A 12,957-nucleotide genomic window follows, 5' to 3' on the forward strand; every position below is an offset into this window, starting at 1 on the left:
AATTGGATATAATGTTATTTCAAGCCAGTAATTGATACTAAAATGACAAAGGCTTTGTTATTTGTAGAAGCAAGCTAAAAGTTATTTCTATAGAGTTAATAACGAAATAATTTTTCTTTTCACAAAGTGATGTAAGCTTGAAAATCAAAGTTAAAGAAAAAAACATAAGTGCAGCCTAATGGAAAACTAATATAAGAGGGACACAGCCATGGCTGGGGGCTATCCCCACGAAAAACCTTGAATCTTATGGAATTCCAAATATATGTATATTAAAAATGTAAGGAGCTTTCCTTTGAAAATTTAAAGTCAAGTAAAAAAAAAAAAAACAGAAATAATAGTTAAGAAAAGAAAAAGGTTGTCCGAGAAAGTTGATTAAAAATTCATTATTCTCGCCAAATCTTCCGCGTATTCTTTTACAAAAAGACTGAGCTGGAAATAATAAAAATAAAAAAAATCGTCGCAGTCATTTTTCAGGACTCTATTATTCATACAGTGACCCATTTTTTTAATATAATAATAAAAAAAAACATTGGACGACCCAAAACGGGGGTTAAATCAATTCCAGCCCCATAGGCATCTTTCCCCATTTTTTTTTTCTGAGAGGGGTCGGAAAATTATCATCATCTTAACTGAGTATTGTTTGTGTAGATGTGAATGTGGACATCCGTTTAGGGCGCGGTCAGTGAAGTCTTACTTAGTAAAGGTAGGCCTAGAAGTTCTTTATCGTCAGGTAGGCCTACAGGTGAAAAAGGAGTTATTTGAAAGCTCTTAGAATAATTTATAATTTTGATTCCGATTGTTATCTAGTCCAGAAAGTGTCCGACATCTCTGATGATGAGAAAAAGTAATTCCTGTCGCCATTTTGCGACCACAATAAAACATTTTTCGTAGAAATGAATAAGATTGATTTGATAGATTATATTCCTTTCCCATTTCCTTATTCCCGGGGAAAAAACCTTTTTCCCTAAAGAAATTTCCATAAAAGAATTTTTCCCTTTTCATAAATCCATTCAAGACATGATTGACAAGTTCAACCCTTTCGAGCTAAATAGAAAGAATATCGTAACGTAAACAAAATTTTGAAAGTAAATACGCTGTCGGGGTCATGTGGTTCCATAATAGAGCGGTAATCCAAATTGCCCGTTTAAATTAAATTTAAGACGAGTCTCTTTGAAATTAATTTTTAAAGTCGAAAGAAGCTTTTCTTCACCTCTATTTTTAGCTTATCTAATTTTAATATTCAAAGCGAATAAACCAGCCGTGGTGGCATCCAGAGTTTTCAATTTTTTTCTCTCCTTTGTGTTGTATATTTAGAGGAATAAATCTTTTATTCTTTCACTTCCGGAGTTTCCCTCTGTCTTACAATCCTATTTATTTTTAAATTCTGGAATCCTTTTATTTTTCTAAATCGAATTTCCTTTTCTTAAACTTCCTCGGTCGGTTTTTTTTTAAATTTAGAAAATCTCCCTTCCTCTTTTTGGTATAGCGGTTTGTCCCCCCCCCGTTAACACCACCAAGCCTATAAAGGGATTAAAAGTAGTTTCCATAGCAACCTGTTGTACATCCTCACCCCTAGAAACGAAGTTACTTTTCCCTCTATTTTAACGCCTAACGAATTGGTAATTATTTAACTTATACTTTAAATTAATTTACTTTCGTCGAATTTCATCATTTCCAAGAATTGTAAAAGTTCCAAATAGTTTAATGAAATAAAGCTAACGCGTTCCGAACTAAAAACGCCCGTTTCAATCTTATTTCTACACGCCTTTGACTGTATTATATCTAATCACGTAGATATTTATTTGGAGATACGGTAATTAAAATGAGCATATAGGTAGGTCTTTAGAAACATTTCCAAACTTAGCTGTTGATTGTCTGGGCCATGAAAAGCGCGAAGATAGAACCCAAGATCAAATAAGAGCCGCTTTCCCGCAGGTATCAACCGAGGGGTAGCCTACTTCCCCGAAATTCTTCAAACTACACTCAACTAACAAGTTAGCCTTAAATATTACGTATCCTTCCCTTCTGTAAATAGTTTCTAAGCGCGGGAATACATACACGAAAGGGGTTAAGCGAAGTTTTAAACAAAAGGAGGCCGTTTTCGTTCGTATCTTGCCTTTAAATGTTAGTCAATAACGAGCGAGGCTCTTTCTACACGGACCTTTTCAACCTCGACGATAATTCAAGCTTCCCTGGCGCTAATATTATTAAAATTTTTAATACTAATTAAGGTTGGCGCGAGATTTCATCCGTTTTAAACAGAAATACCCCGTGGAGGTAAGACCGGGAATCAATTTAATTAGGGCCGAGGAAACGACCACACCACGGCTGAGAAACAATAATTTGGGCGTGTCCGTCTCAATGGGAGAATACCCTAAAACGAACACTATTCCTTAATAACGGAAACACCATCCGTATCGCTGCATTCTCCGTACGAAACGAATTTCAGTTTCACCCGATTAATGAATTGAATAGGAGGGGAAATACCTTTGGGTTTTAAGGACGGTTAACCTTGACTCTATTAACGGCGTCAGGTTGAACGCTAGTTTGGGATAACACTTTGGAAAAGCGGGCTTGGTTTTCTCTGATCTCGCTCCGTGGGTTTAGGCCGCAACGAAGGTTCCGAAATGGTGGATTATAATGAAGGGAAAATGGTCCGTCTATATATATTTTGGGTCCCCAAGTCCCTTACCGAAACGCTAACCACCTTGCAATTCACCCCCCCCCACCTTCCCCCGGTCAGGATGGAGGTTGCAACGCCTTCATAGAAAATCCAAGAGCAAAGAGATGCTCGTTACGGTCTCTACTCCTCTTATGGCATTTAGATCTAAAGTATAGTAACTTCCACAGAAATTATTATGACACATATTTCCTTGGAATTATGGGTAAATTTAAACAATTGAATTTAAAACCCAACTTAAGTTAGATATATAGGCCTACCATATAAGACCAACACAATAGCGTCTCGAAAATAAATTAAGAAATATTAAATTACCACGTTTTAGCATTGAGGCGAAAATTTTCTCAATGAGAAGATATCTACGCGATTCGCGATACTCCAATTAATACATTCAAAGTATTAACTAATCCAATTTGAACCTTACGTACGTATCGTTTCCTTTTAATACCAATACGAACGCGAACGGCGATATATTTTGCTAATGGAGAAACCGAGGCTTACGCTTTTAAAGATATTAAAGCTGCGCGAAAACTCTATCAAGGTGCGCTTCAATCCACGTTTTCAACGCAATAAAAGTAGAAACCGAGCCCTTATCCAGAGTCCAGATGGAAGGCAAACTACGATTGGTTTTGGGTAACCTTTTACACCTGTAGGTTTCACGCCATCAAAACCCTTTTAAGTCTTACAGGATTGATCTTATTAAGAATTACCAAAAGGAATTTTAAAAGGAAACGCGGAGTGCATGCTGGGAAGCCATTTTGAATTATCGTCAATGCAACCCGCTTTTGTCTCTTCATTTAGACATAATTGGAGGAAAAAAGGCCAGCCAATCATTATGCTTAAAATTGCACTATAGCCCAACGAACATCATTCTGGGCACCACGGTACTCTCTCTTATTTCAATTTGCTTTTGGGTCCTGGCGAGGAGTAGAGCCGCCAGGGCCGCAAAACAAACCATGATTACAACCGTAACTTACGGCGTAGAAGAAAACACGGCCTATTTTCTTTATATATCTATATATATGCTTGTTATACAACCATTTACCAAATCATTATATAATGGAATGTACGCGACGAGAAAGCCTGACCATTCCTTATACTAGCAGACGACGTTTCGACTGTATTAATCAAGAGTACGCGAATATAATATCGCTAAGCCTTGGGGGAATTGTTCTAGATGAAAAATCCAGGGACATAAAGATCGGTCCCTTTATAGAGTATCCCACGAATTCCGGGACAACCCCCCGCTCCGATATCCATAACTCGATGTAAAAATTCAATATCTTCATTAGAACTCTACTAAAACTCTGCAAAATACTTCGAGTTACAAATTTTTAAATATAACCTCGTCTACCATACCAGACTTATATATTAGATTCCAAACGAAATGGCCTATCGTATTTTCTCGTACAAAACAATCCCAAAGACAGGCGCGTCGACATTTCTAAATGTATGGGCTTTTTCAACTGAAAGTGGAAGGGAATTTCTCCCAGCCCTTCTTCAATATAATAAAAATAATACACAGATACTCTGGAACGATTTAGCACGAGGTAAGGATAAAAAATACTCGAGCTAGCGCGTGAGAAATTTACGAGTCTCCACGGGGATCAGCTTTATTAGTATAAAGATTTTTTTTTCTAACCTATACCTTAACTAAGGACGTAAAAACTGTATTGATTCTTTTATGTCAAACCCCCTTTTCTAATTTTCACGCGCAGTACGTTTTGAAAAATTCAAATAATTAAAACAAAGCTTGAATTCCGATATTAATGGCAATTAAAATAGGCTTTTAGAAGCAAGCGGAGATCATTGATTTAATAATTAACAACGTGGATTGCACGGAATTTCCGTATCAATATTAAACTAAGGTATTCAGTTTAATGAAAATTTATCTCGGTTAAGATATTTTAAGCATGGCATGATAGAAATTAAATTAATTATAGATAATATTTCTTAATTCAATTCCTTAATTTCGAAAACCTATTTTTATCTTTTGAACTTTTTGGCGTTGAAAAAAAAATGGCCGTGCAATCTCTAACGAAATAAAAGTAAGAATTAACGATTCTTTTATTTCTTTGAAACTATTTCTCGAATCTGTTTTCTTAAGGTCCTAGGTCCTAGATTCTTTTGTCAAACCCTGTTTCGGTTTTAATGAATCTCTAGGACTAAATCGCGACTTCTTCGAGCTTCCAAAATCCCTTGAACGTATAGGAAGCGACGCTTGTTAATAAAACTCCTTCGGGCAATGTAATTAGTTTAAAGTGTCCATAGATATAAGAAATATATAAAGAAATACCACATTTAAAAAAATAACTCAACTCGAGCGTGGACTTCGAGGCGAGATACGCAAATTATTTTAGATTTCTATGATTTCCGTTATTTACATTTAAATCTTACGATCCCGGTTTGCTCAAGCTATTTTCGTGCCCTAAAGGATGGCCAGGCTTTTAAATTGTCACCCTGTAGGCGCTAATCCTTTCGTTTGTTTTGGGAAAAATTGTTCAAATTAGATTCTCTCCCCGCGCTTTCTCTTTATTTCAGCTTGCCCCCCTCTCTCTCTTCAACTCCCTCCCCCATGGCCCCGGGCTGACCTCCTTTAAAATTCCACTAATTAGCGAAAACAGAGATAGATAGAGAACGAAAGAGAAAAATCAGAAGAGAAAAATAGGACTGTTCACGAGCTCGAGCCAGCTCGGGCTCGTGACGAGCGAGCCGAGTTCGAGCCGAGCCGAGCCGCCACTTTTGCGGCTCGATTAATTAACGAGCGAGCTTTTTTATGGTCGAGCCGAGCCGAGCCGATAGGCATCGAGCCGAGCCGACTCGCGAGCCGGCTCGCGAGCTTAGTCACGGATATAGTGCTTTCCTTTTAGTCTTTATTCTCTCCACCAATAGCGTTCCGTTGTATCTTTACATGAAATAAAGCGTGGGAAAAATCTCTCGTCTCTAACCTTGAACATATTTTAAAGAGCGGGTTTTACTGAACCACTACATACCTAAACATGGGATGGCATTTATAGTCATTCTCAAGTTTGACGTTAGTAGTAGCAATTTTTTTAATCATGTATATGTTAATCGAGCCAGCTCGGCTCGGCTCGATCATTTTCGAGCCGAGCCGAGCTAGAGCCGAGCCAAGACCCAGCTCGGCTCGAGTCGAGCCGAGCCGCCGTTTTTTTGACTCGAGCCGAGCCGAGCTTTTAAAAAGCTCGCTCAGCTCGGCTCGTGAACAGTGCTAGAGAAAAATACGCCACCGCTTTCATCTTAACCGATTACCGAGAGTTCAAGGCCCGGAAACAAAATAATTAACGAAATATTTAATTAATTGCCAAGAGTTTTTCCCTTCCCCCTCCTTTTCTTATTTATCTTTATCAACAAAGTTTCGAGTCTTAAATCTAAATTGGAAATTTAAATTAGCCAATTTAGATTTTAAATTATAACGAAATTTAAAAATCAAGAATTATAGTAACGTATCTCCGTAATCTCCTCGGCAAATTAAGTTTGAGAGTCTACCGAACATTTTGTATATACTCTAGGCAAATAACAAACTGCCAACTTAATCAAGATGAAAATTTTCAAAAAAAAAAAAAAAAACTGACTCAAAATAAACATTATAATTAAACCGACAGACTTTGATCCCGAGGGACTCCAGGAATAGTATAGTATAATCAAAGATTTCCTTCTGTAGCTAAGCCTACCGTAGTTTTATTTAAAAAGCAAAAAGAAAATACGTTTTCTAGCAGTTGAAATGAAAGAAAAAGAAGAAAAAAAAATCGCTAGAAATAAAATGATTGGATTGTTTCTCTCATCCCTACAGACTAAAAATCTTCCCCAGATTAAAGGTGGATATACCAGCATCCCGAGTCACTTTACAGTACTAACTAAGCTACTATAACGTCTTTTTTATTCAACACCGAGTATATTTAGACAACAGTGACAAGTTACATCAATCCCATCCATCCCCGGAGCTGTGTCCACTATGTTTTTCTTTTAAAAACCGATGATTGGTAGATTTTATCACGCGGTCGACTACTATTGGAAGAAAACACGATACTAAATATATACAATACATATACACGCGATAAAAGAGCGGAGCGGAGAGGGTTATATACGAAAAGCGTATTAAATTGAAGTTATCAAATAAGTTTATCCCAATGTACAGTGCATGGCGTACAAGTCTTCGAGTTTCATTTACTCCCCAAACCAGTTATATGGATTTACGGTTTGAAAGTATTTGCTGGAGATCAAATCCAAATGTTTACGCGATATTGATGTAGCTAGGAAAGCTTTATTTTTACGATAGAGGTGGTTTTTCCTTTTCCATTTGGTCGGAGAAAAACACTAAACCCGAACAAAGAGCGGGCGGGCGCGAGGGCCACTTTAAAAATAAAGTTCTTCTGCAGTTTAGATTTTAGAAATTGTAACCCGTTTTAGATTGTTTCTCTTTAAAAGCTAACAATCGTGGCGCAAAACCACAATCACTTTGGTTTCCTAGTCACGAACTTCTATACGATCAATATTTACTTTGCAAACTTCCAGTAAAAATAAACCCTTTTGAATCTAAAGAAAAGGGTTGGGTTGGTAAACTCGAGGACAAAAGTCGTACACCCGCAACATCAACACCGAAACCCCAGACTTTTCTACGAGTTTTAATATCCTTTTCTATACGTACAACATCATAAACAATCTATTGATCACGTGAAAAGATGGCGGGACTAAAAAAGAAGCTGAAGAGCGTACGGGGATGTCCAAAGAGTAAAAAAGATAAAGACTTCATCCTCCTCGTGGACCAGGGGATGGGGGATGAAGGAAAAGGAAGAAAACCTGTCTTTTAAACGTCTCAAAAACTAAACTTTCTCGTTTCGCATCAGAATTTCATCCTAAGATGCTAATGCAATTAGGGTAGATCAGAACGCTCCCTTAGGAATAGATCCATTCACCTTATACTTCTTCGAAGTTACAATCTTTTTCCTCTTTTTATACTTTCTAAAATGCGCGTTCCTTATCTTTATTTTAAACTAAACTAAAGGAATCGAGTCTCTCTCTCTCTCTTTAGGATGCGAAGAAACTGGAGACAGAAGAAGAAGAAAGATAAAGTTAAGAAAGATGGAGATGATCTTAAGACACGAGTGCTGCTACGAACGGCGGTAAAAGAGAAAAGCCTTTATCTGAAATTCCCTAGTTTTCTTGTAAAGAATTCAATCTCATTTATTTAATTTTTTTTGGATCTCTCAATGGAGCGACTCTAACGCGACATAAAACTGACCCCGTTAGAATTTTATAAGCAAAGGGTTACTATAAACGTACGAGATTTTCGTTTTTTAAAATTGTTGAACTCTTAACTTTGGATCCACACACATAACTTGAGTTAGGGGACGCTTAGGGCAAAATCCTTTCAGGACGCGATAGCCCAAATTTTCCTCTATCAAACAAGCCCAAAAACTTGGCCCTTCGTCAATTAGGGCTCGAGAAAAACATCTTTGATTGAAAATACTAAAATTCGGACAATCGTGTGCATGGAGAGGGAGAAATGGATTCGGACGCGGTGGAAGGAAGACAACCCTTAAAAGATAGGTTCCCGGACCATCCGGAGTACAGAAAGAGTCAGATACGTATACACGATCAGTTGAATTATGGTCGGAGAGAGACCTTCCTGTACAAACTAAGAGTCTTTAGGTAAAGTAAACAACACGTATGTTTGGTCCCCCAACTAATGGACGATCCGAGACCGCCGGATACTTTTTACCTCGGTAAAGTCTGAGAGAATGGAGCGAAAAAAAAGAAGAGAAGAAAAAGAAACCTTTCTAGGCAAGCCCTTTTAGATTTCCCCGGAACTAGCTACTTTCAGATACACATTTTATCAACTTAAGTCTGTACCGAAACAAACCCGAGATAACATCTGTAGATAAAAATGTATCTTCCAATATAATCTCCGCTACAAACTTAACTAGAACAAACCTTCTTCCTTATTTTACCTCGAAAACGTACCGATAAAAAGGTTAGAATTCCGTAATCCCCGCCTTTGTACTCGGTATAAATTTAAGCCTAAAATAGTAACTAATAAGATAGACGAGACCGTGCCCTATTTATCCGAAAAAGAGCTCCATTTATTATTTACGACATCGTTTTAACCAAAAAAAGAAGAGATGCTCCACGGCTTCCAACATAAGGGGCAACGCCTATTCTTGGCGTAAACTCAACTATAGAATCCCCAACTTTTAGCGTTAATTACATTTTGGAAAATATTGTTAATTTTCCAGAGCTCCGAAAATGACATTAAACTCCTAATTAAATGAAGAAATTCCCACTAAAAATTCCAAGCTTTTATACTTAAAATACCTTAGTTCAAATACAGGAGAAACCGGGATGAGTTTATCCCCATAGAACTCATTGCATTAGGAAAGGAAAAAAACAGAAAGGTAAACCCAGGTATAAGAGGATTAAGGTGCAGACGTTAGCCTTGAACTACATTTAATCCTTTTTATTTCGAATACTAAATGGATAAAAGAGAAACACTTTTTCCAAATCCTTTTTATCCGTGCACGAGTTAATAGAAACCCCTAAATACAGCGAGGTTTTAATAAATAATAATATTTAATTTCATAGCGGAAGTGAATGGTTACGTAAAGAGAGGTTAATGTTTTCATCTTTAGATATTTTTCCCAGGGCTCTAAAAGTATAACCGTTTCGCTCATAGAGGAAAATACCTTACCCTGAATTTCGGGTTCAATTCAGGAGAGTTTTAAGAATCAAAGAAGGAGAAGAGAAGAAAAGGAGAATGAGAAGGAGAAGAGAGTTTTCGCGTCAGAAAACAAAGACAGACAGAAAATGCATCAAATTTCGGCAGAAGAGATCAAGAAAAGTTGAATCGAAAATGCAGGAGCGTTACAGTAAAGAGCGCTGAGCGCCACGGGGATTGGGTGAAAGAAGGGGAAGCGGATTTCACCTTCCTTTTTCCGTAATAGGATTAGAAATCCACTTTCCTTCCAATTTCGAACCCGGATCCTTTGGCCCCTAAAAATAGTTCGACGAAAACATATTTCCCTAAGTAAGATAAATTGAAAAAGGTTGAAAAAAGAAGGATTTCAACTATTTTGAAAAATATCAATTTTCTCTATATTCTCCCTTTAAAATATAGGCGATCAATTTAAATACAACAGATTTAATTTAATTTTTCCTTAACGTTAGGCCTAATTCAGCCTTATTAAGTATTCACCAAGCAATCTCGCTTTATTCCTAAACAATCGAAGAAGAAAGGAGGGCTTTTATAGTCGGGTTTGCAAAAGTGCAACTTAATTTTTAAGCCTTGCCTATTCCCTAACGTACTTGATTTAAAATGGAGATAACGTAGACAATTTTCTCTTTGTTTTCTTTTTAATTTAAGAGCCGAATTATTTAAAGGTTTCGCGAACTGTCTCATCTCTTTCACAGCCGGTAGCCACGTACACTTTAATCTTTAACCGAATTGGGAGTTATATTTTGGTTTCCCTTTTTTAACCCTTTTAGTATATCGCGGACGGCGGTAAATACCTCGATTTAAATTCAGAACGTCTCCGGGCCACGTTTTAGCCCCCGTAAAAGAACGTGCTTCCATAAATGGCGACGTAAAGTCTGCGCCTTACCTGTATGTTACGTTATAAAGAAGGGACATATAGGGACACTTTATTTGAATAAAAATGGTTAGCAAAAAAATTCCTACAACAATTTCAGCGCGCCTTTAAATTACTCGGAATGCATTTATTCCCCCCGAAATGAAAATACAACTTAATTAGGAGCATGCATGCTAAGTAAAGGGCCTTTCGTCTTTCTGCCGATCTTATCAGCGGGTATTTATACTTAATTAGTATAATTAAGGGACGCTTTTCTCTCTTATTTTTTTAAAGAGTCTCGCCCGCTACTTAAGAGGAAAAATCTTTCAGATTGGAAGGAAATTTCTATAGAAAAGAGAGCGCTTTTCTTAGAAAATTTTCTATAAAAGACGATATAGATAAATAGGTAAGGTAACATAGCGCATTCATCACCGCATCCTCCATCCCATCCCTTCCCTGGTTCGCTCCTTCCCTTGCTTGCTCTCGCGCTTCCTTTTTCTCCATTCCAACATCCTCTTTCTTACGTTACCCACCCCTAATCCGTTAGTGGAGGAACCGATGACAGCGAAGGGACAGAAAGAGAGGGACACTATAGAAGACTTTAAAAAAAACCCAACTCGGTATTGGCTTCTAAAACAGCTACGGTCCTATTAAAATTCCCACCTTAGTTTACTAAAACTGAGCTCCTGAAAATTTATATTATAATTTAAGTAATAAATGTTGCAGAAAATATTACAAATATTTTTAACTATAGTTTAGTAAATTTGAAAGATAAATAAAATTTAAGAATCAGCAGAGATTTTCCACTGTCTTATTAGTAAACAATTATAATCCTATTCAAAACTACACTTGAATAATAATGAATAACAATTACTATTCATTTATACTGAATAAAAACCAGTTATCACGTGGAAACTAAAACTTCGACATAGCAACCATAAAAAACAAAAGGAAATAAACTCACTTTTGACGTTATTAGAGGTTTCGCTAATGCGGTTGTTACTATCGCTGCAAATGACGGTACTAGCCGCAAAAATCGCCAATAAACATACGCGGACCATGTTATTCATGTTCTCGCTCGGAGGAATAGCGCCGAGCGGCTGACCGGTTTCGAGCCGAAGGGGATAATGCTTTAAACACGGAGCGAATTCCGTCCCGCTATACCACGACGTACGTACGTTGTCGCGCTAGCTAGCTAGCAGGCTACCTAAAGTATTAAATAGCTAAGCCTCGTCGATTACTAGCGCGGCTCGCTTTTAAGTTGAGTTGAGGACTCGCACGACCGTGTCGGAGAGGAAAGTAACCCAACCATCCTGGACTAGCTTCCTACACTTCTAGCGCCTTTTTCTCCACCACACTCCTCTCTCTCTCTTGCACAGTCGGCGCGCGCGCGCTGTGCTCACTCGGAGCGAGCTCCGCTATGAAGATGCAAAGAGAGGGATTGTAAGAGGCTGCGGATACATAGATATCAGAAATAGCTCCCCCCACCACGGTATGCTAATAACTTACGCGCATTAACGGAATGCGTCGGGCTTTTCTTTTCATTCCTTCTTTCCTTTTTTTTTAATAATTTAAAGTGCATTTTATATATAACAAGAGAAGCGGTCAATAAGTTGATTGAACCATTTTAAAAATTGCTTCGTAGTATACTGCGTGCATAAGGGATAACCAATAAATTTATTCTACTTAAAAATTCAAAGTATATTATTATAATCCCGATGCTCGACTAAAAAAGGGCTGGCACACTTGTAGCCAGCCAGAAAAGTATATAAGCCAGCATTCGTAAATCATATTCATTCGTAGGACGTGTTTTCGAATATATCATTTAAGATAACGTCTTTCCAAGTTGAAGGACGGACGGACCATTTCTCTTTCTCAAATTCAAGCCAAGAGTTCGGGGAGCGAGATAGGGGGTGGGGGAGAAGAGGGGGGGCAACAGAGAAAAACGGCGGCTAAACGATACATTAAAAGTTAAATTTTAAAAATTCCAAAGCACTTGGTTACAAATCCTTTTCGAGAATACAAGCTCTCTCTAGGCTGTTATTAAAATAAAAGTTAACCAACTCGAAGTATAAAGAATAAAATAACTTCGGCTCGCATACGATAAAGTTACTTAAGCTATTCCCATAAAAATATGAAAAATATAATGCTTTTTCTATGGGACGCTAACCCTAAAAAGTGAGTTTTTTTTTATTTAACATTAAGGAAGAGTGCCAGGTCATATCTACAAGGGTCCACCGGCCCTGAAGAATACCGGTCAATGGTTTTCCCTGTAACTAATAACTTAGGGTTAATCAACTTCGAATCTTTACGAGGGAAAAGTCGAGTGAGTGTAGAAAACTCGGTCCAGAAGGTTTCAAGATTTGTGGTTTTAAATTCGTTTTAAATATATATTTCCTGACGCTTCTAAACCCTTCCCTCTTTCTTCCTCTCAAATTCTCTAGAGTTCCAGGCAGTTCTCACGAGGGACAAGGAGGACAGGGGGATTTAGCAGTATGGAAGAAGGGACCCCCAACTTTTGAGGGAGGGGAGGGGGTTACCCCGGCCCATTCTCGAAGGGCTTCTGATGATTTGTAGCTGGGCCACTCGGTGCCCGCTATCTCGCTCGTCCGTCATTCGCTGTCAACATACAGCTTCCCCAAATATTTCCCGGCTCGCGCCAAAATACGATACGACCCCGGCTACTATAGTCCC

The 12,957-nt window shown here is 37.9% G+C and overlaps 1 protein-coding gene across 1 annotated transcript in view; it reads right to left on the reverse strand.

Annotated features, from left to right (window-relative positions):
- The window catches only part of LOC149690881 (locomotion-related protein Hikaru genki-like), a 29,418-nt gene extending 17,820 nt beyond the window's left edge, over positions 1 to 11,598 (reverse strand). Inside the window, exon 1 of the mRNA XM_089870667.1 lies at positions 11,228 to 11,598. Coding sequence (XP_089726793.1) covers positions 11,228 to 11,333 — 106 coding nt within the window. The 5' untranslated portion in view covers positions 11,334 to 11,598. The remainder of the gene's footprint in view (positions 1 to 11,227) is intronic.
- Positions 11,599 to 12,957: the final 1,359 nt, after the last annotated feature.

The sequence above is a fragment of the Phalangium opilio genome, unplaced genomic scaffold (genome assembly GCF_054372755.1).
Source record: "Phalangium opilio isolate 3A_F unplaced genomic scaffold, DU_Popi_V2 ptg000031l_1, whole genome shotgun sequence".
Lineage (NCBI taxonomy): Eukaryota > Metazoa > Arthropoda > Arachnida > Opiliones > Phalangiidae > Phalangium > Phalangium opilio.